We start from the raw sequence: 26,604 nt of genomic DNA on the forward strand, positions 1-26,604 counted from the left end.
GGCGGCCAGCCCAGCAGGGTGACCGGCCGGGCGGGCGCGGGCAGGCCAGGCTGAGCCCCGGGCCACGGTGAGGGATGTGGGGGAGTGAGGGCAAAGGTGGCAGGGAGGGCGGGTGCGGGCATGCGCGCGGCAGTGCCCGGCCGTCAGAAGCTGAAGAGGCGCTCCTTGGGGTGGCCCACGCGGTCCAGGTTGGGCAGGCAGGCGTACTGGATCATGGGCGGCGGCCCGCACATCAGCACCAGCGGCTCCTCCTCCGGCGGCGGGAGGTGGTCCCGGATCATCTCCTCGTTCACGAAGCCCTCGCTGTAGTCCCAAGCTGCAGAGGGGAGACTAGGTGAGCCCAAGCACGGCCCGGGGCTGCCGACCACCGCCCCTGCCCAGCACCCCTCCCACGGCGCATGCGTCCCGGCCCCGGAAAGAAAATGCTTCCCTTCTTCCCACCAGCACTGAGGAGTGAAGAGGCTGATCCAAGCCACCCCTCGCGCTGATGCCGCCCAGCCTGGCCTGCCCACAGCACAGCGCAGCCCCCTGGGTCTCCACAGAGCCTTTCACTCCCATCTGGCCCTCAGAACCCCCCGGTGGGCGGACAGGGAGAGGGCTAATGATCCCATTTTACAGACGTGGAAACTGAGGCCCAGAGGACCCAGAATTGAGCTGCTCGGCTAGGATGTGGACTCCAGGCCCCAGGGGTCTGTCCCCAAGCCAGTGTCCAGCTCCAGGCTGGTCAAGGTGACAATCTCTACCCACGCCCCCTCCCCGGGCCCCCTGCCTGACCCTTGCCCCCACCGGGGTGTCGGCCCATGTGCTGTGTTCCTAGTGCCCAGACAGCCTGGCACGTAGCACTTGCTCGATTAGTAGTGAAGGGAGGAATGTGCCCCAAACCAGCAGTGAATGAGCCTGAAGATAGCAAAGGCCCAGACACAAACGCAGCTCCAGCCAGCGGCCGCGGCCCCGACTTGGTCCCGCCTGCACTCCCTCTCGCACGCAGTGTCTCCAGGTTCGCCTGAGAATGGAACCCCCTTCATTCCTCAGGCGACGGACGGTGCCCCCGGTGAGAACCTGGCACCGAGGCTGGCAAGGGCCCTCAGGGACTGACCCGCTGCAGGGGCTGCTCGGAGGGGTACAGTGGGCGGACGGGACCGATGGCTGGCAGGAGTCTGATGGGAGGGCTGGGCGCCGCCAGGGGCAGGAGAGGAAGAGGAGCCGCCCACCTCTCCGGCTCTGGCTTCCCATCTGCTGGGCATCGCCCCTCTGTGCCTCCGTGTCCTCGCGGTGCCATCCTGCCTACCGCCCGGGGCCATGAGGTCCGGGGGGAGGGGGCCCCCACCTTTCAAACGTGCCGCCTCACCATTGCCCCCCCTTTCAGACCAGTGAGGAGGGCCCGGTGTGAAGTCACCTCCTTCACGCTCCCAGGTTTGGGGGGACTGAGGGCATCGGCTGGCCACGCAGCCACGGGCTCTCAAATGACCCCGGTGCCGAGCAGCTCAGCCCGACAGACAGAGGCTGCCTCCCCTCCACGGAGCCCCCGGCCACCTCCCGACCCCACCGAGTGCCCACGCCCCGGCCGGCCCGTGCGCTCTGGCCAATGGGCGGGGCGGTCACCCTGGCAGATCCCCTGGCTGGGCTCTGGGGGGAGGGGCGCGGGCAGCGGGGAGGGTGGGAGAGCAGCAGCAGATGGGAGGGGAGGAGGCGGAGGGGCGCGGGCTCAGTCAGAGGGTCTGTGCTCCGCCAGGGCTGGCAGAGGCTGGGGCGGCCCTGTGCCGAGTCCCTCCACCCTGAACCCCCGGTTATCTGGCTGGTCTCGGTTTTCTGGCTGGAAAAGCCTCGCTAAAGCCCTGGACACCAACAGAAACATGGCTCTGGAAGCCAAGGTCAGGCACAGGAGACAGACCGAGGGACCTGGCTCGATGGACACTCACTGCACCACTCTAGGGGGTGCCTTGCCGGGGCCAGCAGTCCCAGCTCGTCTTGGCAATGGAGTGCTGAGCGCTGGAGCATTCGCTATCGTATGGGCACTGATCTGGGTAACCGACCACATCCCCTTTGCACTTTGGCTGCTGGGAAGCTCAGGATCTGCAGCAAGCGTGTATCCCAGTCCATGGTTTTGTACAAACCCCATTCCTGGTTCTATGTCACAGCCCTGCCCTTGTCTTCCTCACCCACTCTGTTTGCACCCCTCTGACTCACTCGGGGAGTCTTCTTAAGCTGCCTAACAGCCTCCTGGAACGAGGCAGGGCACAGACACGTGGCATTTTCATAGCTGGGCAAGGCATCGGAAAGGACCTCGTAAAAACTGCATGGACGGAACTGTTTGCTAACGAACGGAATGTGCAGGCGTGACACACCTCCGTGCTCACAGGCAGTGTGCTTTCCGTCACGCGTGCAGAGGTGGCTCTGGGGGGGAGACGTCAGCTGCACCTGCCACGTGGGCTGGCCCCTCTCCTGTCCCCGCTGAGCTCCGCGATGGCTGTGCTGCTCAGCTGCCACTTCCTTCTCAGCATCTAGAGTCCAGCTTAGGCTAATGTCATAGCCACACCTTACGCCCACGAAACGTGGTCAGGGTAACGCCAAACGTAAGCCGAGAGGAGAGCCCACGGCACCTCCTGGGCCCGGAACCGGTCCTGCTCAACAGTCCCTGGGAGGAGGCACTTGGTCTTGGCGTTGCCGTGTGCCACCAGCAGGGGTCAGTGTCGGCCCCTCCTCCAGTGGACGGGCCTTCCAAAGGCCACAGGCAAGGCGGTTCGCATGTGGCTAGTGAGCCTCCCCTACCAGACTCTTAGAACCTCCCCTACCACACCAGAACCCAGGACCTCCCCACCCCACCCCCTTTGGGTTGAGACCTGGGTACACGAGAAAGGCTCCTTTCTTTGCTAGAAGAGCAGCTGCGACTCGCAGAACCAGTGCCCCGTCCGGCCTTCACGCAAGGCCTTGCCCGACCCCCGGCACGGTCTTCCCTGGGTCTCTGGCCACCTGCTCCCGTGCTCGGTGACTGACGAATAAGCCTCTTCCTTCACCCCCTGGACATCAGCCCCGGGGCCAGGCTGGCTTCATGAGACACAGCGGGCACCCGACCGGGAGGGAAGCTGTGCCCAGATGGGCTGGCCCCGGACGGCCGGTCCAGCCAGCGGCCTCGGGACACAGCCGTCAGGTCCGCCGCCCGCCCGGCCCGGGTCTGGCTCTCGGCCAGGAGGCCCAGGAGGGAGGCTCCTCTCCCGGGGATGGGCCCAGAGGGCGCGGCGCATTAGACGGGCGCCAGCCCGGAGCCCGTGTGCTCACTTCTGGGGGGAGCAGAGAGCGGTGTGCTCCCCACAACGTGGCTTGAGTCCCCGTGAACTGTGGGGCTGGGTGAGAAGCTGGAGGCCAAGCAGGGGGGCTGGCAGAGCGCGAATGAGATTACAAGCTGGCGCCCACGTGGCTGTTTAGGACATGTTATTTCTAACATTTAGGAATTTCCCGTGGAAATGCAGATCCAGCTCCCTTAGAGTGGAGAGGCCTGGTCGCAGGGCTAATTCCTGCGCGGCCAACTGACATGGCGCTGAGGGGCTGCCCGCTGTGGACAGGGCAGGTGCTCTCCAATTCGCCCCACTCCCCACCATCCCCTACTGCCTCTAACCCGAAGCAAACACCACCACGATTATCCACCAAGAAGCCTGGCCTGCCGCTCTTCCCACAGCAAAGAAGGTGATTTTTTTTACATCCGCATCTACCTAAGGCAGGAGATGAAGTTGTTTAGCTCCCAGAGGGCAACCGTGTTCAAGTTTGGGGGGGCAGCCCTCCCTCACTGTCTCCTACATGGTTTTGGTTCCTCCGCAATCAACTGTGTGACCCTGGCAAACAGCTTAAGCACCTGGACAGGGAGGGGTAACCGTCCGTCAGTCTAGCCCACCCCCGGGCTGAAGACTGGAGAGAAAAATGGGCCTAACGGGGCACAAACTACAGGGTGGGAGCAATCAGCCCCCAGCTCTGCCCCAGACCTGCCCACAGCGAGTCCCAGCCCAGGGGAGGGCCTGCCTCCTTCGTCCAGCAGGGGGCAGTGCAGCCAGGGCTCTGTCCCTGATGCTCCCAGCTGTGTGCCGGGCGCTTACTTCCCCGCTCTGATCCCTCCTTCCTCACCTGCGAGACGGGGTCACCGCGTCCCTCTCACAGGCCACGGGAGAGCATGCAGATGAGAGCATGCGCCCCCACCCAGCCCGCCCGGCCCGGCTCCCACCACTCACCCTCAGGGGCTTTGTCCACCGTGAACCAGAGCTTGAAGCGCGCGGAATGTTCGTTCCTCAGTTCCTCCAGCTCGGGCCGCAGCAGGATGTCCTTCTCGGTCTGTGGGGGGACAAGTCCCGGGTCAGGAGGATGGCGGCAGGGACTGCCCTTGGAGACACTCGCCCAACGGCTCATCGCCCACCCATGGGCACGCGCTTGGCACAGCTCACCAGACTCCCGGAAGCACCACCCTCTCATCTCGCACAGGAGCGGGCCAGGCTGCAGACGGAGGTGCTCACTGCACCGGCAGCTTGCAAAGGGCTTTGAGCGGTGGGAGATGCACACGGTACAGTGGGAATGGACAGAGCGGGGAACAGAACGACAGATGGAGCGCTCAACGGCCCGACAGAGGAAAGACGGGGAGGAGACGGCCGACACCCTAATCGTGACGGTCCCTCGGGGGTGACTATGATTCTTAAACTAACGAGTGGCTCAGTGAAAGAACGAAGTTCGCCATCCTCATCCCTGGGACAAGCCTTCAGGTTCCGGCATCTCAGGTTGCACATCCGTAAATTAGGAAATCAGACCCCTGCCAGCCCACACGGCCCCAGAGTTCAGCCCATGGCCCTCTCCTCCGGGAAGCCTTCCCAGACTTCCCCGGGGCACGACAGGGAGTGCCCATCCTCCCACACCACTGCCCACACTGGGTAATAACTTTAATCTCTGCCCGTCAGTCCGATTGAAGGTAAATCTCATGTTTTATATTTTACTGGTGACCCAGGACACGGATTAGTGCACACTGAAAGGAAAGGATTTAGAAGGTGGCCGGCAGGGCAGGGCGGGGCGGGGCGGGAGAGACGGGCCCAACATGCCCTGGAGCCAACCTCTCACCGTCCCTCCCCAGCCGGCCCCTCCTGGGGCAGCGCCACGGCTCGAAGGGCGTCTGCGGAGTGAGCGGGGTCCCTCTGGCAGGTGGGGTCTTGCAGCCTGGTGGAATCTTGCAGCCCTGCTAGGAACTGGGGTCCCTCCTCTCTGGTTCAGGGGTGCATCACCTGAGAACCACCGCTGCCAAGTCATGGCAGCTCGGCAGCTCCTGCGTTGAGTGTCTGCCCCCTGGTGGTCAGTGTGCATCATCCCTACCAGCTGGTCCCTTAGCCTTTTATATATATAGATTATTAATAAATAAGTTTGTCATTGGTCTAGTCATAGCTTTTATTAGTTTATAAAACTCTTTTAACATTAAGGATATTTCTATTGGTGATGTTATATGTTTTTCCTCAGTTCTGTATTTTTCTACCGTTAATATGTTTTTTTCACCCAAATAAGAACATTGACATGTTTTTAATTTTCAGCAGAGAACTCACTCCACCAGTCTTTCCTCTCCGTCTGGCTTAGACTGGCCGTCCCCAGCCATTCATTCACGCAACAGTTCTTGGAAAAATGCTCCCCTACTTTTAAAGCTTCGGGTTGTTGTTGTCGTGTTTTTTTACATGTACATCTTTAACCTAAACTTCCTTCTACGGAAGGAAAGGAGGGATCTACTTAGTTTTCCCCAAATGCATAGCAACTAACCCAACATTCCTTTCCTCCTTTTGTATTTCTTAATTGTTATTTAACAAGGGAACCTATTCCGGAGCTCACAAATGCATGCTTCGTATTCAGGAACACGGCCAGTGACAAACGGCCATGGTTTCAACCCAAAGACATTCTTCACATCCCAAAGGTCACTCTGCCCTCAGAAAGGGTCCCGCCTCCTCAGCTCCTCAACCTTTCACGGCATCGTACTCTGTGGAAATATACTAACACTTCATCCATTTGCGTGGCATCCCTGTGCAGGGGCTGTGCTAATCTTCTCTGTAATCGTTCCAATTTTAGTACATGTGCTGCCGAAGCGAGCACCCAACATCCACTTATTTTTATTTTTCTTCATTTTTTAAAATACATTTTCATTCATTTCAGAGAGGAAGGGAGAGGGACAGAGATAGAAACATCAATGATGAGCGAGAATCATTGATCGGTTGCCTCCTGCATGCCCCTTACTGGGAATCGAGTCCGAAACCTGGGCATTTGCCCTGACTGGGGATCGAACCTGGGACCCTTCAGTCCACAGGTTGGCACTCTATCCACTGAGCCAAACCAGCAAGGGCCACCCAATACCCATTTAAAAAAATGTTTTTATTGATTTTAGAGAGAGGAAGAGAGAGAGGGGAAAAAACCCCAATATGAGAAACATCTATCGGCTGCCTCCTGCACGCCCCCCACTGAGGATCGAGCCCACAACCCAGGCCTGTGCCCTGACCAGGAACCCAACCAGCGACCTTCTCCGCTCAGCCCGAGCCCCGCTGGCCAGGCCCCCAGACCACGGTCCTCTCTCCTCAGGCTGCCATGTCCCTGCATCTGTACAAAGTCTCACAGACACCCGGGCCTGTTTCCAGGTCGGACGTTACAGAACCTTCTGCAGTGATGGGAATGTCCCAGGCCCGTGTCATCCGAGGTGGTAACCACTGGCCACATGTGGCTACAGAACCCATGCAATGTGGCTGGTGAGACTGGAAGGGCCAGTTTTACGTTCTGATCTTAATCTAAATGCGAATGGCCACACGTCCTAGCAGGTTCCAGCACCGTCTTGACGTCCGTTGTCACCAGAAATGCAGCAGGACCAGTGAGCCCAGGTCTCACGTGCGGCTCTGGAGCCACGGCTCCACCACGTGCTTTGCTAGCGGTTGTCACATCGTGAGCTAAGCGCCTCCCGTTACCTTCCTTCTCAGAACTCCCTGGCTGCGCTCGCGCCGTCTCCCTGACCACGCTGCGTTGTTGTCACGTGGAAGGGGGGACACCCCCCGGAAACGGGGGTTCCTTTATGAGGAACCGGCTCCTTTAGAGCCTCAGCCCCACTGCTCTGAACTCTCCTTCAATGTCCTCGCTTGTTGTTTTTATCCCTGATTTTTTCAGAGGGAGTGGAGGGGAGGGAGGAGTGGGAAAGAGAGAAACATCCATGTGGGACAGTGATGCTCTGGCACGTGCCCCGACCGGCGCTGGGGACGGAGCCTGCACCTGGCACATGCCCTGACCAGGAATCGAATCCTCACCCTCCGGCCGTGGGCTATGCTCTAACCACTTGGCCACCGGCCAGGGCTAATGTCCTTCTGAAAGGCGTGTTCCCTTAGGAGGGGCTTGGCGCTAGCCCCGCGTCCTCCTCTCGGGACGAAGCGGAGGGGCGGCGAGACCTGGGTGGGCAAAGTGGCAATGCCCACTCGGCATGGCCTGCGAGCCGGGGTCCCGGGGACCCTCCGGAGCTCTGTGAGGTCAGACGGTTTTCATCTGATACGAGGACTTGATCGGCATCGCCCACTCCTGTTCCCGCAGGAAGGCCGGGACCTCCCGGGGCACCGAGTGCAGAACAGGCATGGAGCCAGACCCCACAAAGGCTTCCCCGGTGAACAAAACGACGTTCGCAAAACTAGGGCTATTTTCCACAAAATACGCGTGGGTCCCAGTGACTTTTCATAAAACGTGCTATTTTCCATAAAATACACTGGCTCCACCACTTCCTGTGGCACATGCAGGCCGCACCCCCTCGGGGTCTCCGTGTCCAGAGCTTAGAGGCAGGGCAGCTGCACCCCGGCCCTGGCTAACGGGCTGACAGGCACGGGGATGCCCTGCTGGCGGACAGAGGGCTGGTGGCCTCCACAGAGACGCACCCACTCGGACCAGGGCAGCTGCTGCCCGCCCTCCTGCCCCGCCAGCAGCTTGGGATTTCTGGCTCTTTCCGCCCACCCCGGGCCGGGAAGGCCGCCCTGGTGGCCCCAGGGCCACTTTCTGTAACTGTGCAGCGTCCAGGACTTAGGCCAGTCTCTGTCCTCGGGGCTCGGTTTCCTCACAGGCGGAGGGTGCAGAGACTGGGCCAGACCCAGCCCGCACCTGGCACGGCCCCCACACTGCAGGGAAGGACAGTCTCATCTCGGCCTCCCCCTAACGGGCGTCACTGTGACACCCACATCCCCAGCCACGAAACACTGAACAGGAACGACCTGTGATGGCCTTGCTCATTCCCGCGGAGGGATCAAAGCACAGAGAGGGAAAGTGACTTGTCCAAGGCCACACAGCAGGCCAGGGTGGGCAGGCAGCAGGCGCGGGGAGGACATGCACTCAGGAGAGAGACCAGGCCCGAACCCTGCCCCACACCCCAGCTCAGGGCCTGGGGCAGGTGGGCTCCCGGCCCCTCCGGTGACACGGCCCGCCTCCAGGCCCGCCCCAGCCCGGCCAGCATCTGCCCTTTACCGGTGGGTTCTGAGCTCTGCTCACGGAGGGAGCTCTGAGGTTCGGCGGAAGCAGCCGGGGGAGCAAGTCTCAGGTGGGGGTGCTCCCGGTGCCTGATCCCTCTCCAACCCCCAAGTGCCAGGCCAGACACGGGCTCTGGGCTGAAAAGCCCCACCCCCACCCGCTGCTGCACCGGCTGCCGGGCACACGGCCTCGGAGCACCCCTCATGCTTGCTGCCCCGAGGCCCTGCGCCCCTCAGGAGGGGCCGGGTCTGCACCTCGGGAACGCCCACTGACCTGGTTGGCAAAGAGCAGGTGGCACACGGTGTGGTCGTCCGGGTCCTTCATGATGGCGCGAATCACCTGCAGCATCGGGGTGATACCTGCAGAACGGCAGCCCCGCGGCTGGGTGAGCCCCTGCCGCACACACACCGGCGGGGGGCCGGGGAGGTGCCAGGACCTCGGGCAGCTCACAACTGCTCACGTCTGTGCCCCGCCCCACACCCTCACCCCACCCACAGCATCCACGCGCTGGGGACTCCGCGAGGGGCTCCGCGACCACACACCTGTCCCGCCCGCGATCATGCCCACAGACTTCACCGTCTTGATGACGGGGTTGGATTTCTTGTCCGGACGGATGGCGAACTTTCCTGGGGAGAGGAGAAGGGGTGAGGCCCGCTCTCCAGCACGCTGTGTCTGGGGGTCGGATGGGCTGGAGAACCTGCCCCTGCTTGGGTGTCCGAGGTGCAGGCGCCCACCAGCCAACGCCAGCCAGGCAGGGTGAGGGGGGGGCGGCGGGACACAGGCCCAACTCGAAGGCCAGAGGAGCCCAGCGGGGCTCCCTCGTGCAGACGGCGTGGGGAGCGGCAGCGGCTGGCGCACGGAGGCTCCCGGCACAACCTCCCGCTTGTTCTCAGCCAAACGAGGCTGGTCTGTGGGCTGGGTGTGGCCTCCAAGGGCAGCCAGCTGCAACCCCTGCGCTGGCCCACTCATCCCCTGTACAGCTGGGGAAACTGAGGCCCAGGAGAGGGACAGCACCCAGAAGCAGCAGTCAGGCCCTGCACCAGCACCCTCCAGCCCCGTGCACCTTTGCCCTGGTAGACCAGCAGCCCGTTGGGGCCCCGGAACTCGATGGTGTCTCCGATCTTCATGCCTTCCAGGTACTGGGACATCTTCCCTCCGTTGGGGAACTTGGGGTGAGTGTCTTTGAAGTAAACCTGCAAGACACACACACAGGCCTCACTCCCGTGCCCAGGCTTGTGGGGAAGCTCTGGGCCTCACGGGAAGTGACTTTTGGGGGCTCTTCTGCAGCCTGGGGGTGGCCCTGTCATAGAGTGCCCCACCCACCCATCAAAAGGTACCCGGCTGTGCCCCGGACCCCCAGGAGTCTGCCCTCCCCCAACGTGTCCTTGGAACGCAAAGCGTCAGCCTGGTGTACACAGGGCAGCCGACCCCATGGCTTCATCTGACGTATTAACGTTCCTCCAAGAACTTCTCCGTGACCTTCCCACGGGAGACTCCGAGGCTGTCAGCTCAGTGAAGGCCAGCGGCTCCGGAAGTGGGCCGGCCACGCCCTCCCGGGATGTTCAGCTCTTCCATCCTCCCTTATAAAAGCCTCACTCAGAACAACTTCCGGCCCCCCTCTCTGGGCTTCAGCTTTGGAAAAAAGGAAGCGCTACAGCCCTCAGACAGAGAGCGGAGACAGGGAGCACTCGCCCTGCCGGGGAGGCGGCGCGGGGCATGTTCCCTGGGCCTGGAAGGGCCGGCCAGGTGATGGGCAGACAGGAAGGCGGCTGGGAGGGAGGGAGTGCAGAGCCAGGCGGCCTGCCAGGGCTGGGGACTAGGGAGGGAGGAGCCTGGTGTGCCTACAGCACAGGGGCGGTGTGTGGCGGAGAGGGGGGGCAGGGAGTGCAGGGAGAGGGAAGGGGAGTCAGGGCAGGCTGTGTGCCAGGCCAGGATTGTGACCTCTATCCTGGGCCAATGGTGGCCATGGGGTCTCCCAGCCAGGAGGGGCCTGGTCAGCGTGAGTTTTTTATCCTCTACTCGAACCCCCAACACCCCGCATTTGGCCGGAGTGTTTCAATGAGGACAGATGCTCGAACCCTCGCCCCTTCCCTTTGCTTCCGCACGAAGCCCCAGACCTTACCAGCATCTCCCAGGCCCGCCTGCCCGCTGACCTATCGGACCTGATCCACTGCCCTTTGGGGCTTTAGCACTCGTGCTTCCTCCTGACCTCAGGGCCTTTGCACCTGAAAGGCCCTTCTCCTCTTCAGCTGTCGCTGCCTCCTCGCTGCCGCCCGCTCAGGAGCAGCTCTCACCCACCCCTGCCCAGTGCCCATTCCAGGCTCGGTCCCGTGTCCCCTGGAGTAAGCACCGACCTGTGTGACCACATGCTCACTGTCGGCTCCCCAGCTAAAGACAGGGTCCCGAGGCCAGGCTGGGCACCAGCAGGGGGACTAAATGACACTGAGCTAAAGGGGACCCAGGCAGAGCCAGGCTCCCCTCCTGCCCTCACAGACCCAGCCCGGCCCCAGGACTCAGCGGGGCTCTGCCTCGGTCCCCCCACCCACCAATGGCCAGCGAGGGGGCCTGGGCCCACACAGTGCAGCTGAGAGTCAGCCAGGGCCCGGGGGCCTTGGGCCTTGACGGGATGGTCTGTGAAGCCCACGCCAGCAGCCCGGCTGGTTCACACCCGCTGGACGTGTACTCAGAGACCGTGGATGGCTACTGCGAAGTCTGTGCTGCTGGTTTCCATAAAAGGCCCCGCGCTAGTCGTCACTTCTCTCTCCAGGTTTTCACAGTCCTGGCTGGTGCGCGGCCTGGAACGGCCGGTCCGCGGCCTGGAACGGCCGGTCCGCGGCCCGTAATGGCTGGTCCGCGGCCCGGAACGGCCAATGGCCGGTCCGCGGCCTGGAACGGCCGGTCCGCGGCCCGGAATGGCGGGTCCGCGGCCTGTAACGGCTGGTCCGCGGCCTGTAACGGCCGGTCCGCGGCCTGTAACAGCCGGTCCGCGGCCTGTAACGGCCGCTCTCTGCAGCTCCCCGACCACGCCCGTGCGCCCTCACACCGCACCCCCGCGCGTGTGCACCATGTTTCTCAGGGAACCGGGCCCAGAACGGGACCCGCTGGGCACGGAGCTCGTGTGGCCGTATGCAGTGCAGGGGAAAGCGAGCCGGGCCAGCTGCTCGGCCCTCAGCAAAGACCCCACGCGTGGCCGCTGCTGGTCGGGTACATCGGCTCCTCACTCAGAACCAGGCGCAGGAGGCACCGGGCGCGAGGGGCACCAGGCCAGCAGAGACCAGGCTCGGGGACATGGGTCCCCCGGAGGCCTCGGCTATGATGTGGTCACCCCCACACTGACTCCATGTGGCGTGGCCCCCAGACCTCACCTTGATGACCAGGTCCACGAAGCCCTTGTCGTCGTCACTGGAGACGGGCGTGTAGGGCCGAATGACCAGGTTTCCGTCGATCCGGGCCGAGAGGTAGATGTGCTGGCCTGCAGGATGCGCAGCGGTGGCCTGGGTCAGGGACTGGTCAACCCACCTCCCGGTGCCCACCCAGCATTCACCCCTGCCGTGCTCAGCTAACACTGCCACCGCAGGGATGCCCAGCTTCCCGCCACCACGCCTCTGCTTGTGCTGAAGCCGCTGCCAGGGCCCCGGGGTGACACCTCTCTCATTCTGACACTTACTCTTAAGGCCACAGCAGCTGTCTCCTCCTCCTTGAAGCCCTCCCTCATTGAAGTGCAAAGTTCCCCCCTCTGACCTAGCACCCGCCTCGGTTAGAGCTGGGTGGGGACGCACTCACCAATAGGGAGGCCCAGGATATGCTGGGGTGACGGCAGGGCAAAGCGGAACCGCCGGGTGTCATGGTTGATGATCTGCAAAGAGGCCGAGCTGTGGGGCGGCGTCCAGGGCAGAGGGGCCGCCAGGCCCCAGAGCCCCCCTCCTCGCCAGTGCCCCCAAGTCACTGAGGGGAGTGACACGGATGTCGCGTGCAGACCGTGTGTGAGGGCACAGAGGTCGGGCACACGCGGGTGAGCCACTGTTCTCACTGGCCCTGGGAAGGGCAGTCACGGCCCAGGGCCCAGAGCGAGCCTGTCAGAGCGGGAGGGCAACTCAGGGTCCCAGCGGGAGGCTGAGATGGCCCAGAAAGTTCCAGGGGCGGGAGGGAGGGACCCACCTGTGCCATCAGCCTGAGCGGGGTCCTGGGTGGCAGGAGGAACCCAGGGACTGGCTGGAAACTAGGGACAGAGCCGAGACGCCCTGCTCTGTCCCCAGAAGCCCCACACGCCCTGGCCGAGGCTCCAGAGAGGCTCCAGAAGGCACCGTGACCCGGGGCGGCCATGGCTGCGCTGGCTGCACGGGGCAGGAGACGTGGCAGCCTCGCGCCCAGTCCACGGGCGGGAGGGTGGCAGCCGTTTCCCCTCCAAGGTGGGGCAGAGGCTGGTTAGGGGGAAGGAGCTGGGATCACAGCCCCAGAAACCGCGCTAAGTGGTCTTAAACCGAGGCCAGGCAGGCTGTGGTCAGAGCTGGGGCTGGACCTGGGCCCTGACCGCTGACCGGGGCTCCAGCAGCCGCTGTGGGGGCTGCCCTGCACCTGGTGCAGCCAGGATGGGTGTGTGCGGCGGCTCGGAAGACAGCTGAGTGTCCAGCCTGTGTCCACGGGAGGCTGGGAGACAGCTGAGTGTCCAGCCCGTGTCCACGGGAGGCTGGGAGACAGCTGAGTGTCCAGCCCGTGTCCACGGGAGGCTGGGAGACAGCTGAGTGTCCAGCCCGTGTCCACGGGAGGCTGGGAGACATGGCCAGGTCCGCCCACGGCAGTGTCCTCCCGGTGGGGTGGGGCCCAGCTCCTCAGAGGGACAGAGCGGCTCTGAGCATCACTGGGGCGTGCGAGCGAGGCAGGTGGCCTGGGTCTCAGGAAAGATGGCCCCAGCCCCCGCTCAGGGCACGGGGCTGCTGGTGGCTGGTGCCTCTCTACCCCAGCACCCAGGCCTGCACTGCCTCCCGGAAGCCTTCGCCCAGGGAGCAGATTCCAGAATTACCGACTGGTCCTGAGGCTCCCGGTCAGAAACCCACACACCGGACAATTTTTGGAGGAAGGACAGAAATGAGAGACGTTGGTGATTACTGTGCTGGGCACCCCCTCTCGGGGCCCAGCGGTCAGGAGGCCAGATCTGAGCACGGCTCAGCACGGGGCCGGCACCAGGGGGCTGTGGCCGCGACGACCTGAGTAGACTCAGCGCCTCGGGGACCTTCGGGCCACCTGTCAGGCCCGGTTCAGAGAGAAGGGCGGCAGCGGGCCACTCCCGGCCCGTGGGGAGACAGCAGAAGTGTCAAAAAGCAGGACCCCCGCTGACCACGCAAAGCCTTAGGCCACGGCTCCGACATCTGCCACACGCTCATCAAAGGGGACTGGAGGTCCGCGGGGTGACATCCCTATGACCACAGACTAGACAGTCGTCAAAAATAAGGAATCAGTCCGGCCGGTGTGGCTCAGTTGTCAAGCGTCAACCTATGAACCAGGAGGTCACGGTTCGATTCTGTCAGGGCACATGCCCGGGCTGCAGGTTCAATCCTCAGTGGGGGGCGTGCAGGAGGCAGCTGATCAATGATTCTCATCATTGATGTTTCTCTCTCTCTCTCCCTCTCCCTTCCTCTATGAATTCAATAAAAATATATTTTTTATTTTTATTGTTTTTAAAAAATATATATTTCTTTATTGATTTCAGAGAGGAAGGGAGAAAGAGAGAGAGAGAGAGAAACATCAATGAGGAGAGAATCATTGGTTGGCCGCTTCCTACATGTCCCCTACTGGGGATCGAGCCCGCAACCCAGGCATGTGCCCTTGGCCGGAATTGAACCCGGGACCCTTCAGTCCGCAGGCTGACGCTCTATCCACTGAGCCATGCCGGCTAGGGCAAAAATACATTTTTAAAAAAGAGGGAATCAGCTTTGGGATAGACAGGGAAGTGTCCATGCTATATGGCCGGGTGAAGGAAGGTTATTAAAATTCAGTGTACGCACACCTGGACCTCCGCCACCAGGTGTATACAGACGTGATGCCCGAGAAGGCTCCGGCTGACCTGCAATGGGACCCACCGCACCGTGTGGGGTTGGGGCGGGGGCTGGTGAATGGGACCCACCGCACCATGTGGGGTTGGGGCGGGGGCTGGTGAGTGGGACCCACTGCACCGTGTGGGGTTGGGGAGGGGGGCTGGTGAGTGGGACCCACCGCACCGTGTGGGGTTGGGGTTGGGGAGGGGGGCTGGTGAATGGGACCCACCGCACCGTGGGGGGTTGGGGTTGGGGAGGTGGGGGTTGGGGCGGGGGCTGGTGAATGGGACCCACCGCACCCTGTGGGGTTGGGGCGGGGGCTGGTGGATGGGACCCACCGCACCGTGTGGGGTTGGGGCGGGGCTGGTGAATGGGACCCACCGCACCGTGTGGGGTTGGGGCGGGGGCTGGTGAGTGGGACCCACCGCACCGTGTGGGGTTGGGGTGGGGGCTGGTGAATGGGACCCACCGCACCCTGTGGGGTTGGGGCGGGGGCTGGTGGATGGGACCCACCGCACCGTGTGGGGTTGGGGAGGGGGGCTGGTGAATGGGACCCACCGCACCGGGTGGGGTTGGGGGGGGGGGTGGTGTATGGGACCCACCGCACCGTGTGGGGTTGGGGCGGGGGCTGGTGAATGGGACTCACCGCACCGTGTGGGGTTGGGGAGGGGGGCTGGTGAATGGGACCCACCGCACCGTGTGGGGTTGGGGGGGACCGTGTGGGGTTGGGGCGGGGGCTGGTGAATGGGACCCACCGCACCATGTGGGGTTGGGGCGGGGGGCTGGTGAGTGGGACCCACTGCACCGTGTGGGGTTGGGGAGGGGGGCTGGTGAGTGGGACCCACCGCACCGTGTGGGGTTGGGGTTGGGGAGGGGGGCTGGTGAATGGGACCCACCGCACCGTGTGGGGTTGGGGTTGGGGAGGGGGGCTGGTGAATGGGACCCACCGCACCGTGTGGGGTTGGGGCGGGGGCTGGTGAATGGGACCCACCGCACCGTGTGGGGTTGGGGAGGGGGGCTGGTGAATGGGACCCACTGCACCGGGTGGGGTTGGGGCGGGGGCTGGTGGATGGGACCCACCGCACCGTGTGGGGTTGGGGCGGGGGCTGGTGAATGGGACCCATTGCACCGTGTGGGGTTGGGGCGGGGGCTGGTGAATGGGACCCACCGCATGACTATGGGGTGTGGAGGGGATCACTCAGATTTCACACACAGAATTTTTATAGAGAGCACATATAAATCACACATTACTTCCAGAACTAAAAAGCAAGGAAAATGAATTTTAAGAAATGAAGTTTAAGAGAGGAAAGGATTTCAAAACCTGACGATTTCACCTGCGTGAGAGGGAAGTGTGTAGAACATACCGGAAGGACAGTGTGGCCTCACCTGGAGGAGGGGCTGCCCTCTCTGGTTTTAATCTCTTTTATGGACTCCGGGCACAATCAACACACCTCCCTCCAGTCACAGGGAGCCCGGCTCTGTCCCCGGGAGATCTGAGACTCGGAGCTCGGGGAGGGACTTGGATCCGGGAAGAGTAAGGGGCACAGGGCAAAGGAGGGGGGGATGGTTTTAACTCAGGAGCAGAAGTTGAAAAGGGACCTGAGCAAGCCTCTCGGAGGGGTGGGCAGAGGGGCGGGCGGAGGGACGGGTGGAGCCGCAGAGGTCAGGTCTCACACGGGGAGTCTGCGCAGAGGGAACAAGCCCTGGGTAGAGACCCTGGGGCAGGAAGGAGGAGGGAGGGGCACTGGGACTGGAAGCTCCTGGGACCACCCGGAGGCCACAGCCCAAGTCCTGGCTCCACCTCTAACTGACAGTGTGACCTCAATGCCCTCTACTCCTCTCTCACCCTCTGCTTTCCCATCTGTTAAATGGGCGCCTGGACTCGAAAGTCCTGAGGGGTCCCCCCTCCTCGGACCTTCTGTGGGACAGTGAGTGTGGTTCAGAGAATGTGCTCTGTGGTCAGACACTTACTGGGAACCATAGAACTGACATCGCCTTGCCTTCCCCACCTGTTAAAGGGGCAGATAACAGCACCTGCACTTCAGAGGGGGCCATGTCCTGAGCACAGAGTGGGCGCCGGGGAAATGCTGCGATGCTGACGAGCAGAGAGGTGCCCCTGGGGGCCGCGCCCTGTGACCCCGCAGGGCCGGCACTCACCTCCTTGTCAATGAGCCGCAGCGGGTACTTGATGTCCGGGCTCTCGAGGGTGATGGCCGGGGTGGAGCGCTGGAACAGCTTCATGAGCAGGTTGTAGAGGAACCAGACTGGGGAGAGGACCACGTGGCCCAACTGAAACGACAGGGACAGACCCCCAAGGTCAGGGCAGGCCTGGGGGGGGCCTGCCCCCTGCCCTTCCCGCCAGCCCCAGCTGGTGCCCCCCGTCAGAGCTCCCTCTCCTCACCGTCTGCACCCAGGGAACCCCAGCACGCATTCTGTGCCGGCTGGGAGTAGTTACCAAAACCAGACTCCTGAGCCCATCAGGGCATTGCACAGTCACTGGAAACGCTCCCTCTGCCCCGGGGAACAGGGGTGAAGAAAGCTCGTACATGACGGAGCACGCCTCCCTTTTCACTCCGGCTGCCAGGAAGCTCGGGGTCAAGCTCCAAGTAATGGCGCTTATTTTCGTGGAGAGAACCTATAAATCCCGGTGTATTTGTGCTCCCTCCCTCCCTTTCTTCCTGCAGTCACCTTCCCTGTCCGATGAAGCTCTAGCTAGACGAGCAGACAAACCCCGGAGCCTGGGGCTCTGCCTTCAGGTGCGAGGGGTGGCTAAGGCTCTGAGCTGGGCACTAGAAGCTCTGGTCCTTGCTGGCCGTGTGACCCTGGGCAAGTCCCTTCCCCTCTCTGAACTGAACGGGACCAGCGATCTGCAGGGTTCTGGAAGCTCTGAGAGGTCACTGCTCAGGACCATGCTGGGCCCCGCCCAGGCGTTAAGTGAAGCTCATGCCACCCTATGAGGTTGGCACTGTCATCACCACCATTTTACAAATGAGGAGAAAGCTCAGAGAGGTGAAGCAACTCGCCAAGGGACCTGAGTCCACCTGCCTCCCCAGTCACACACTTAAACCTCCTCCTTGCCAGCCTCCTGCCCCCGCCATCTCAGTCTCACAGAGACACTAAGGGGTGGTTTGGATTTTTTTAAAACAGAAAACCCAGCCCTAACTGGTTTGGCTCAGTGGATAGAGCGTCGGCCTGCCGGCTGAAAGGTCCCAGGTTCGATTCCGGTCAGGGCATGTACCTTGGTTGCGGGCACATCCCTGGAGGGGGTGTGCAGGAGGCAGCTCATTGATGTTTCTACCTCTATCCCTCTCCCTTCCTCTCTGTAAAAAATCAATAAAAATATTTAAAAAACAAAACAGAAAACCCAACACCAATGGCAGGATAGCTCATTGCTCAGCTTTACCTGGAGAGGACAGGCAAAGACAGACAACAGGCCTCCCGCCCTTTCTAGCTGTTTTGTCCCTGGGCAGATCACTCAGCCTCTCTGAGCTCAGTTTCTCCATCTGTGAAATGGGGATCATAAGCCGTGCTCCCAGGCTGTGAAGATGGAAATACGCCACGGAAAGTGTCTAACCCAGGCCAGCTCCCTGGCGGGCCCGAGCCCACAGGGCATCCGCTGCGCCGCAGCCACCCGCTGGCCATCCGGAAGCTGGTCCCGAGAGGCCTCCGCTATCTGGGCCACAGGAAAGGGGCGGGAGGTCATGAGCCTCCTGAGGCCACTTCAGAAGGGCCCACCACTGCCCTGTGGGCTCCCTGTCTCCAACCACGAGGAAACACTGAGGGCCGATCTCCAGAACAAGTGGCCACAACTTCAAAATGTCAATGCCCCAAACAACAAAGGAAGTCTGAGAAGCTGGTCCAGCTTAAAGGGGGCTCTGGTAGGCTGTGTGGGGCCCCAGAAGAGACGTCCACCCAGAACCCGGAAGGGACATCTGGAAAAGGGTCTTTGCACACGTAATTAAACTAAGCATCTTGAGATGAGATCACCGTGGATTATCCCAGGGCCCTAAGTCCCACGACAACCTTCCTTATGAGAGAGGAGGAGACTCAGAGACGGCCATGTGAGTGATGGGGCCACAAGCCAAGGAAACCGAGGGAGGCCAGCGGCCTTGAGGAGAAGCAGGAAGAGGCGGGAAGGGCTCCCCTCGACCTCCGGCGAGTGCGGCCCGCCCATACTCGATTTCAGACTTGTGGCCCAGAACGGTGAGAGAATACATTTCTGCTGTCTCACGCCACCCAGTTTGTGGTAATTTTCACGCAGCCCTAGGACACGAACACTGAGGCCAAGAGACAGAACAACTGAATGCAATGTGCGGTTTTGGATTAGGTCATGGCCCGGGGGGGAAAAATAGGTATGAAGGGCAATCCTGAGACAATGGTGAAATGTGAATCCGGGCCCATGGATCACACAATAGCGTTGTATCCATGTTACTTCCATGATTTGCTCACTACCATGCGGTAGGCAACAGAATGTCCTTCTTCTTAGGAGAAAGATACTAAAGTATTTAGGGGCAAAGGAGCATCGTATCTCTAACACTCTCAAATAGTTAAAAAAATGTATACACACACAGGAAAGCAAATACAGCAAATGTTAACATTTGGCACATGTGCATGGAGAGTATACAAGAGCCCTTTAGACAGTCTTGACCGTCAGCTTGAAATTATTTCAAAATAAAAAGCGGGGCATGGCGTAGGGGGGCCCACGCTGGTGGTTCCAACAGGGAGGCTGAGACCCAAAAGGTCACACAGAGCACTGGTTCTCAAGAAAGCGGTTTCAGCCGAAACCGGTTTGGCTCAGTGGATAGAGCGTCGGCCTGCGGTCTGAAGGGTCCCGGGTTCGACTCCGGTCAAGGGCATGTACCTTGGTTGTGGGCACATCCCCAGTGGGGAGTGTGCAGGAGGCAGCTGATCAATGTTTCTCTTTCATTGATGTTTCTATCTCTCTCCCTCTCCCTTCCTCTCTGTAAAAACTCAATAAAATATATTTAAAAGAAAAGAAAGCTGTTTCAGCCCTGGCCCAGAGTTCAGGTGGGTAGAGCATCATCCTGATACACCCAGATTTCAGTCAGGCACATATGAGAATCACCAATGAATGCATAAATAAGTGGAACAACTAGTCGATATTTCTCTCAAAGCAATCCTATAGAATAAAAGCCTAATATGCTAAGTGTCCGGTGTCTGTTCAACCAATCAAAGTGTAATATGCTAATGATATGCTAAGGCCACTCAACTGCTCGCTATGATGTGCACTAACCACCAGGGGGCAGATGCTCCAACTGGTAGGTTAGCTTGCTGCTGGGTTCCGGCCGATCTGGACTGAGCAAGATGGGCCGGACACACCCTTGGAGCCTCCCATGGTCCCTCCCTGGCTGGCCAACCTCCCTCGTCCCTCCCTGGCCCCAATTGTGCACCGGTGGGGTCCCTTGGCCTGGCCTGTGCCCTCTCGCAATCTGGGGCCCCTCAGGGGATGTCGGAGAGCCAGTTTCAGCTGATCCCGCAGGCCAGGCCGAGGGACCCCACTGGTGCATGAATTCGTGCACTGGGTCTCTAGTCAATAAATAAAAGTTTAAAAAAAAAGTTTTTTCACAGCTTGTTCACTCACTCTCCCTAGGAAACCTCCCTGACTTCAGTTCTCTCAGCAAATGACTGTGTGTGTGTGTGTGTGTTTGTGTTTTGTTTTTTTAAATATATTTTATTGATTTTTTACAGAGAGGAAGAGAGAGGGATAGAGAGTTAGAAACATCAATCAGCTGCCTCCTGCACACCCCCCACTGGGGATGTGCCCGCAACCAAGGCACATGCCCTTGACCGGAATCGAACCTGGGACCCCCGAGTCCGCAGGCCGACGCTCTATCCACTGAGCCAAACCAGTTTCGGCTGTGTGTGTGTTCTTATCATAATACTACACATTCCCCTTTTTGCCTTGGCTGCCAGGAAGCTTAGACCCAAGTTCCTTACTTCCATGGGGGCCTCTCTGCTTCCTTTGTGGGACTCCTGAGGTGTCGTATTCTTTTTAAAAATATATATGTTTATTGATTTCAGAGAGGAAGGGAGAGGGAGAGAGAAATATCAAAGATGAGAATCATTGATCGCTGCCTCCTGCACGCCCCCTACTGGAGGCAGAGCCCACCACCTGTGTGCCCTTGACCAGAATCAAACCTGGGACCCTTCAGTCCGCAGGCCGACGTTCTATCCCGTGAGCCACACCGGCCAGGGCGAGGTATCGTGTTCTGCAGAGCACAGACCTAGACGTGGCCCCTGTCCTACTGCTCCCCACTTCCTGGAAACTGCCCCCACTATCTATCAACCCGGGAGGCTCTCTGAGCCTCGCTGTTCCCTTCTGCAGAGGGAAGGGGAGAGCCACTGCCCTGCCTACCTCCTAGGGGACCTGGGATATGAGATGAGATGGGGGTTACAGGTCACGGAGCCGTCTATAACCCGAGAATTGTGGGTACACACACAGGAGCTTTTCCTGCCACCCTCACGGGGCCACTGCCCCCTGGGAGCTGGAACACCCAAGCGAAGGACGGGCAGAGGCTCCCAGACCCCACACCAGGCCTGGCCCTGCCGCCCAAACCGGCGCAGCAGCTTCAAGCTGCCTGGCTGCCTCCGGGGTTACAGCCCTTTGTTGGGCTCAGAACAATGTGTCTCTCCCAGGCAGGGCCTCCAGGCAGGGCCTCCAGGCAGGGCCTCCAGGCAGGGCCTCCAGGCGGGGCGGCCAGGCCTGGCCCCATGGGGCCCCTGGCCTGTAACTGGAGGGTCTAAAGGGAAGGCCTGCAGGAGCCGGGCCAGACCACCCCTGCCCGGGGCCACCTGCCCATCTAACTAGCACCCACCGTGTCCCGGGAACCATGGGCCTTTCACCCGCCCTGGTCTCATTTAAGGTCCTGGCTGGCAGCCCTGGACTCAGGTCCAGAGACCAGGGTTCGGGGGCCCAGCTCCGGACTTCAGGAGAGACTCTTTGCCCCTCCAATCCCCACCTCCCTCAAGAGCCTGAGGGTGGCCCCATTTCCAGCTGGGGAGGAAATGAGGCAGGAACGGCTGACACTGCTTCAGGTACGGGACACGTGTTCCCTGGGATAATCCTCCCTCCAGCCCTCGGCCTCAGGTGCTGGCAGGAAACTGAGGCCCAGAGAGGACCAGTAACTTGCCCCAAGTCACACCACAGCCAACCCTCGGAGGACCACACTCGTGACAAGGGATACTGTTGACCCTGTTTCTCAGAGAGATTAAGTGACTTGCCCATGGTCACGCACAAGTCAGGGGCGGAGCCAGGATTCAAACCCAGGCCTGTCAAACCCAAAGAACGGCTCTTCCCAAGCCGCCTCCCAGGGCAGGTGCCCTCTCTGGGCCCCAGTCACAGAGCCCAGAGCCCCACTGACCCCCCACAATCCGATATCCTCTCTCCACGGTGAGGCCCCAGCTGCCCAAACCAACAGGCCGCTCTACCCCCTCCTCAAACACCCACCATGGCTCCCCACTGCCTACACTCAAGGCCCCACTGATGACAACACCAGCCACAAGGCCTTCTTGCCTTAGGCCTTTGCATAGTCTCTCTTCTGCCTACAACACCCTTCCTCTTCCCTCAGCCAACCAGCAAACTCCTATTCATCCTTCAGAGCCCAGCTCAAATCTTCCCTGACTGGCACTCCTTAGCTACTCAGGCCCTCAGCAGACTTCCACAGCCCAGGCCTCCCTCCTGAACTCCCTGGGGGTGAGGACTATTCAGAAGCCCCTCCCTTGTCCATCAGAAAAGCCACATCCTTGGGGAACGCTGTTTAGGGGAAAGTTGATGAAGCTCCATTCCCAGGAAGTCGCCAATGTTGGGAGTCCTGGAAATGAACGGAAACGGCCTTGAGAGCCCGCGGGAGCTGTGCTGGTTCTTCCAGGAGCTACCCCCCCCCAGGACAGCTGTTTAAGTGCACAGCCAAGTTCAAGAACACAAGACCCTGCGGCCTGCAGCTGGCCTCAGCCTGAGAAGCACCTGCCCTTGCATTTCCTCGCTGACTCACCCTCGCCGGGTGGGAGACAGGCCAACTGTGTTCTTCACTGGACAAATGGGGAAACTGAGGCTCGGGGAGGCGCAGGGTGGAGTCTGGGCTTTGGTTCCCGATTTTCTGTCCCTCACCCCGAATCTCTCCTGCCCCAAGCCCACAAACGCTGGCCCATGGTGCGTGCTGGGCCACGAGAGACTCAGATGTCAACAGCTCTGAAGGCAAGTCCAGGACACCACGGCCTCAGCCCTGGCACAGCCCTTCGAGACCTGGACGCCAGCCCCGGGGGCAAACAGCCGGGCCAGCTCCCCTCGGGGATGTCGGAGAGCCGGTTTCAGCTGCTCACCCCCTGTTTGGTCACAGTCAACACCAAACAGCAGAGCCTCTAGCCGAGCGAGGGCAGGGGCATGTGGCTCATCACCTGCGCATCCCCAGCGCTCAGACCAGGGACACGCGATCAGTATTTGTGGGTACACGTGTGAAGGGACAAGTCCCACCCGCATCTCTCTGACTCTCTGTGTCTGGAAGTTTCAGGAATAAGGGCAAGAGGCCAGATCCCTCCCCGGCGAGGGTGGGGCATGCCCGGCCCATCCTGTGTATCATCAAGCCCAGGGCCCTGCCCGGGTCTGGGATCCCGGCTTCCGGCCGTGCCCTCACCTGTCAGGCACACCCACTTCCCAGAGGTGGCACATGGGAGCCCCTGCGGGAAGAACGCTCACTGGGCGGCTGATACATGCGGGGGGCCTTCCAGGCCCCGCTCCCAACAACGGGGGACTCCGCAGAGCTGGGAGGCGGGGCTGCACAACCCCTATTTCAGACGGGGACTCGGAGGCTTGGGTGACAATCCCAAGGGCCAGCATTTGAATCCAGGGGTCTGGCTCCAGCCTGTGCCCTGAGCCACACCACACCACACGGCCTCTCTGCGCCCACAGACTCCGCCTGGCCTCAGAGAGCAGAGGGCTTCACGTTCGCACAAATTCCTGTCTGGGGAGGCCGCTGTGGGCAGGCCCGCAGGCCACAAACCCCAAAGGGCACATCTGCCAGGGCCTAGGCAGGACTTGGGGTCACAGGCCAGGGGACCCCGCCCTGAGGAGATCAGGTCAGCGGGGAAACAGACCCGGCAGAGAAAGGCGCAGTGGAGGGCGAGGGCTGTGTCTGCAGAACGTGGGAGGCGGCACCAGACTCATCGGGGGTGGGATGCAGTTCCCACACTTGGGGGTGAAACGGGCTCTGAGCCCCCTCCCTGTCTACGGCACCCTCCCACCCCTGCACGCTGCAGGCAGAGTAAACAGGAGGCAGATGAAAAAAAAAAACAGGAGGCAGATGGCTGAGCCAAGGCCTCACCCCAGCTTCTCAGCTGTGCAGCTTGTACCCATAAACATATGTGTGTGTACACACACACACACACACACGCACACACACACGCACACACACACACACTACCTCGCCCCAGCCACCACGGGGTTCTAGAAACAGCTGCCTCCAGGGCCTTGACCTGTTGATCCGTGGTCTGTGCTCTGTCCCGTGGGGGAACCCCCCACCTGCCTTTCCTCACTTCTGATAACACGGGGGGGGGGGAAAGGGGGGAAGGAAACGGGGTGCCAGAGTCCCAGGATGTCTCCAGGGAGCCCCCAGCTCACCCACTGTAGCTGAGGGGCTGGGTTGCCCTGCTCCCCACCACAGGGCACCATGCTCAGCTGCTCACCCCCTGGAATTCCCCACTGGGACCCTGGCATCCACTCTGCCCAGGTCAGGTCTGGGTGGGCAGAGGGATGTGCCAGGACCTCCTACCTGGCAGGCCCGGCCCTCCCCACGTGCCAGCTCCCTGCACGGAGGCTTACCTGCCTGCTGCCCGACTGCCAGCTGTCCCACTGGGATCTGAGCGGCCACCCCCGCCTGGTCCCCTTCTCAGGAAATGGGAGGGAGTGGAGGAAGTCCTGCAGGGGGTGGGGCTCCTTGCCTGCAAGTGCAGGAGAAGGGAACCCAGGAGGAGGGGCAGGTGACTGCAGAGCTGCCTTCTGCAGGGGAGACCACCCAGTTTCCCAGGGGCCACCGCTGAGGCCTGGGGCTCCCAGGGACAGCGTGGGGTGGGCCGACTGAGCACTCACAGCGGCTGAGGGCAGGGGAGCCAGGCCCCAACGCTCCCCTCAGGTGGCTGGTAGACTCAAGTGCCAACCCCTCGGCTGGGCCCCCCGGAGGGTGGGAGGCCTCCCTCGGAGCCTGGAGCCTGCACATCCCAGATAAGCTGCCTGGCGCCCCGGCCTGGGCTGGCCTCCCTCAGACTGCGGGCAGCCCCTCACCAGGTGGCCCAGCTAGGTCAGCTGTGGGTATTCTGGGCCGGGGGCGGGGGGGGGGGGGTGGACCCAGCAGGTCCCGCAAGGAAGGGGCAATTCCCACCAACCCCTGGACGGATCAGGACTCCTGACCCCAAGACAGGGCTCTGCCCTCACATGGGGGCTGCCGGGGGCGCTGGCAGTTCAAACAATGTGTGCAACAGCCACGTGCTGGGGACCCAGCGACAAATCCAACCAGCGCTGGGAGAGGTGAGAACCCCGTGGGGGCGGGGACGGGAAGGCAATTTCTGGGAGCAGTCAGGAAGTTAAACTGAGGCGGGGGGAGGCCCACAGGTCTGAACATCCCCCGAGTCCTGGCTGGGCCCTAGTTCACGAGCAAACACCCGGTCCTGGGGGAGCCTCCCAGTCTGAGGGAGGAGGCAGGGGCCTTCAAGTCCAAGAGCTTAGCGTGGAGATGGAGGCAGAGGTGCTGGGCCTGTTCTCCCCCAGTCCCCCTCCCCCACCCCTCAGCCCCCCCTGCACCTCACCCCTGCACCCCACCCCCCCAAGCCAGCCAGGTGATTGGGGGCTGCCCTCTGGCCACAGTCTCCAGGGGAACACATGCCCCAAGCCCGCTCTGTGGCTCTGTGGCTCTGTGGCTCTGTGCAGTGGCTTTTGGGAAATCTGAGAGGAGGTGGGCCTGGTGGGAGGGAGGGCAGCTTTGGGACAACCCCGACGTGACAGCATGACTGTGGACTTTGGAGCTCACAGATCAGGCCCGGCCACAGGCCGCTGGCCAAGTCCGAGCCCGTTTCTTCATCTGTGAAATGGCCAACAGCAGGCCCCTGGCAGGGAGCGGGCCGCCAGCTGGGGGAGGCGCCCAGTGGTGGTGGTTGTTGCTGAAGATGCACAAAAGCCCCTTCCATCCAGCGACATCACATCCCCCCCACACCCCCCCCACCCACTCACCCCCCCACACCACCCCCACACCCACCACACCCCACACCCCCACTCACACACCCCACACTCACACACGCACTTCCACTCAGTCACACCCCCACACTCACACACCCACACACCCACTCATACCCCCCACTCACACTCACACCCACTCATCCCCCCACACTCACCCCCACACCCACTCACACCCCCACACCCCCACTCACACACCCCACACTCACACACGCACTTCCACTCAGCCTCTCACCCTCACAGCCACCCCGTGTCACTCACATCTGCACTCAGACCCACGTGCATTCACACTCACCCGTGTACACACTCACGTTCACACATTCACACTTGCTCGGCCACACGCATCACCAGTCACAGTCACACCGTCACACGTCACGCACTGTCACACTCGGTCGCACGCAAACTTTCCAGGTCACAGACAGTGGCTCTCACACTCGCGCGCACAGAAGCCTCTGTCCCTGCGTGGGGCGCGGCGGGGATGAGGGGGGCGGGCGGGGTCGCCCCCGGTGCCCGCAGTCGCCCATCCCGGGCAGGAGGGCTGGGTCCCCGGCAGAGGCCAGGGCGTGAGTCAGGGCGCCCGCGGGCACGCCCAGGCCGGGCGGGGCGGGGTGGGGTGCGGCGAGGTGGGGTCCGCACCCCTGCACCCAGCACCCGGCCCCCGGGCTGGTCGCAGTGGGCGCCGCCCGCGCCCGAGGCCGCGAGCCTGCCGTCCCCCGCGCCGCCCCCGCCCCGCGCCCGCGCCTACCGTGCTCAGCTGGGCCCCCATCGCGCCGCCGCTCCTCCGCTCGCTCCGCCGCCGGCACCGTCAGTCCCCGCCGCGCCCAGGCCCGCCCCGCGCGCGTCACCCCGAGG

General features: G+C 61.9%; 1 protein-coding gene and 1 non-coding gene across 3 annotated transcripts; both read right to left on the reverse strand.

The window, feature by feature from the left end:
- On the reverse strand, positions 1-26,594 carry LOC103304797 (NADH-cytochrome b5 reductase 3). 2 transcript variants are annotated; one of them, XM_054719599.1, is made up of 9 exons: positions 26,498-26,594; positions 16,671-16,802; positions 12,265-12,337; positions 11,847-11,953; positions 9,545-9,674; positions 9,024-9,107; positions 8,755-8,840; positions 4,218-4,317; positions 1-316 (listed from the first exon to the last, which is right to left on the reverse strand). In XM_054719599.1, the coding sequence occupies exons 1-9, from the start codon at positions 26,516-26,518 to the stop codon at positions 144-146; spliced, it is 906 nt and encodes a 301-aa protein (XP_054575574.1). In that variant the 5' UTR covers positions 26,519-26,594; the 3' UTR covers positions 1-143. The 2 variants fall into 2 exon arrangements, with proteins under 2 accessions (XP_054575574.1, XP_054575575.1); XM_054719600.1 differs by lacking the exon at positions 26,498-26,594 and adding an exon at positions 24,349-24,406.
- On the reverse strand, positions 5,989-6,096 carry LOC114229791 (U6 spliceosomal RNA). The gene has a single exon (XR_003615719.2). It is a non-coding gene; the product is annotated as a U6 spliceosomal RNA (small nuclear RNA).
- Positions 26,595-26,604: the final 10 nt, after the last annotated feature.

Source organism: Eptesicus fuscus, chromosome 7 (genome assembly GCF_027574615.1).
Source record: "Eptesicus fuscus isolate TK198812 chromosome 7, DD_ASM_mEF_20220401, whole genome shotgun sequence".
Taxonomy (NCBI): domain Eukaryota; kingdom Metazoa; phylum Chordata; class Mammalia; order Chiroptera; family Vespertilionidae; genus Eptesicus; species Eptesicus fuscus.

What these genes read in the sequence shown, in the direction of transcription:
- LOC103304797 (XM_054719599.1), bottom strand. Translation starts at nt 26,518, where the DNA reads ATGGGGGCCCAGCTGAGCACG. An exon ending in TGGGGGCCCAGCTGAGCACG is followed by an intron (nt 16,803 to 26,497) that starts GTAGGCGCGGGC and finishes CTGTCGTTTCAG; the next exon opens with TTGGGCCACGTGGTCCTCTC. An exon ending in TATCCTGGGCCTCCCTATTG is followed by an intron (nt 11,954 to 12,264) that starts GTGAGTGCGTCC and finishes CGCATCCTGCAG; the next exon opens with GCCAGCACATCTACCTCTCG.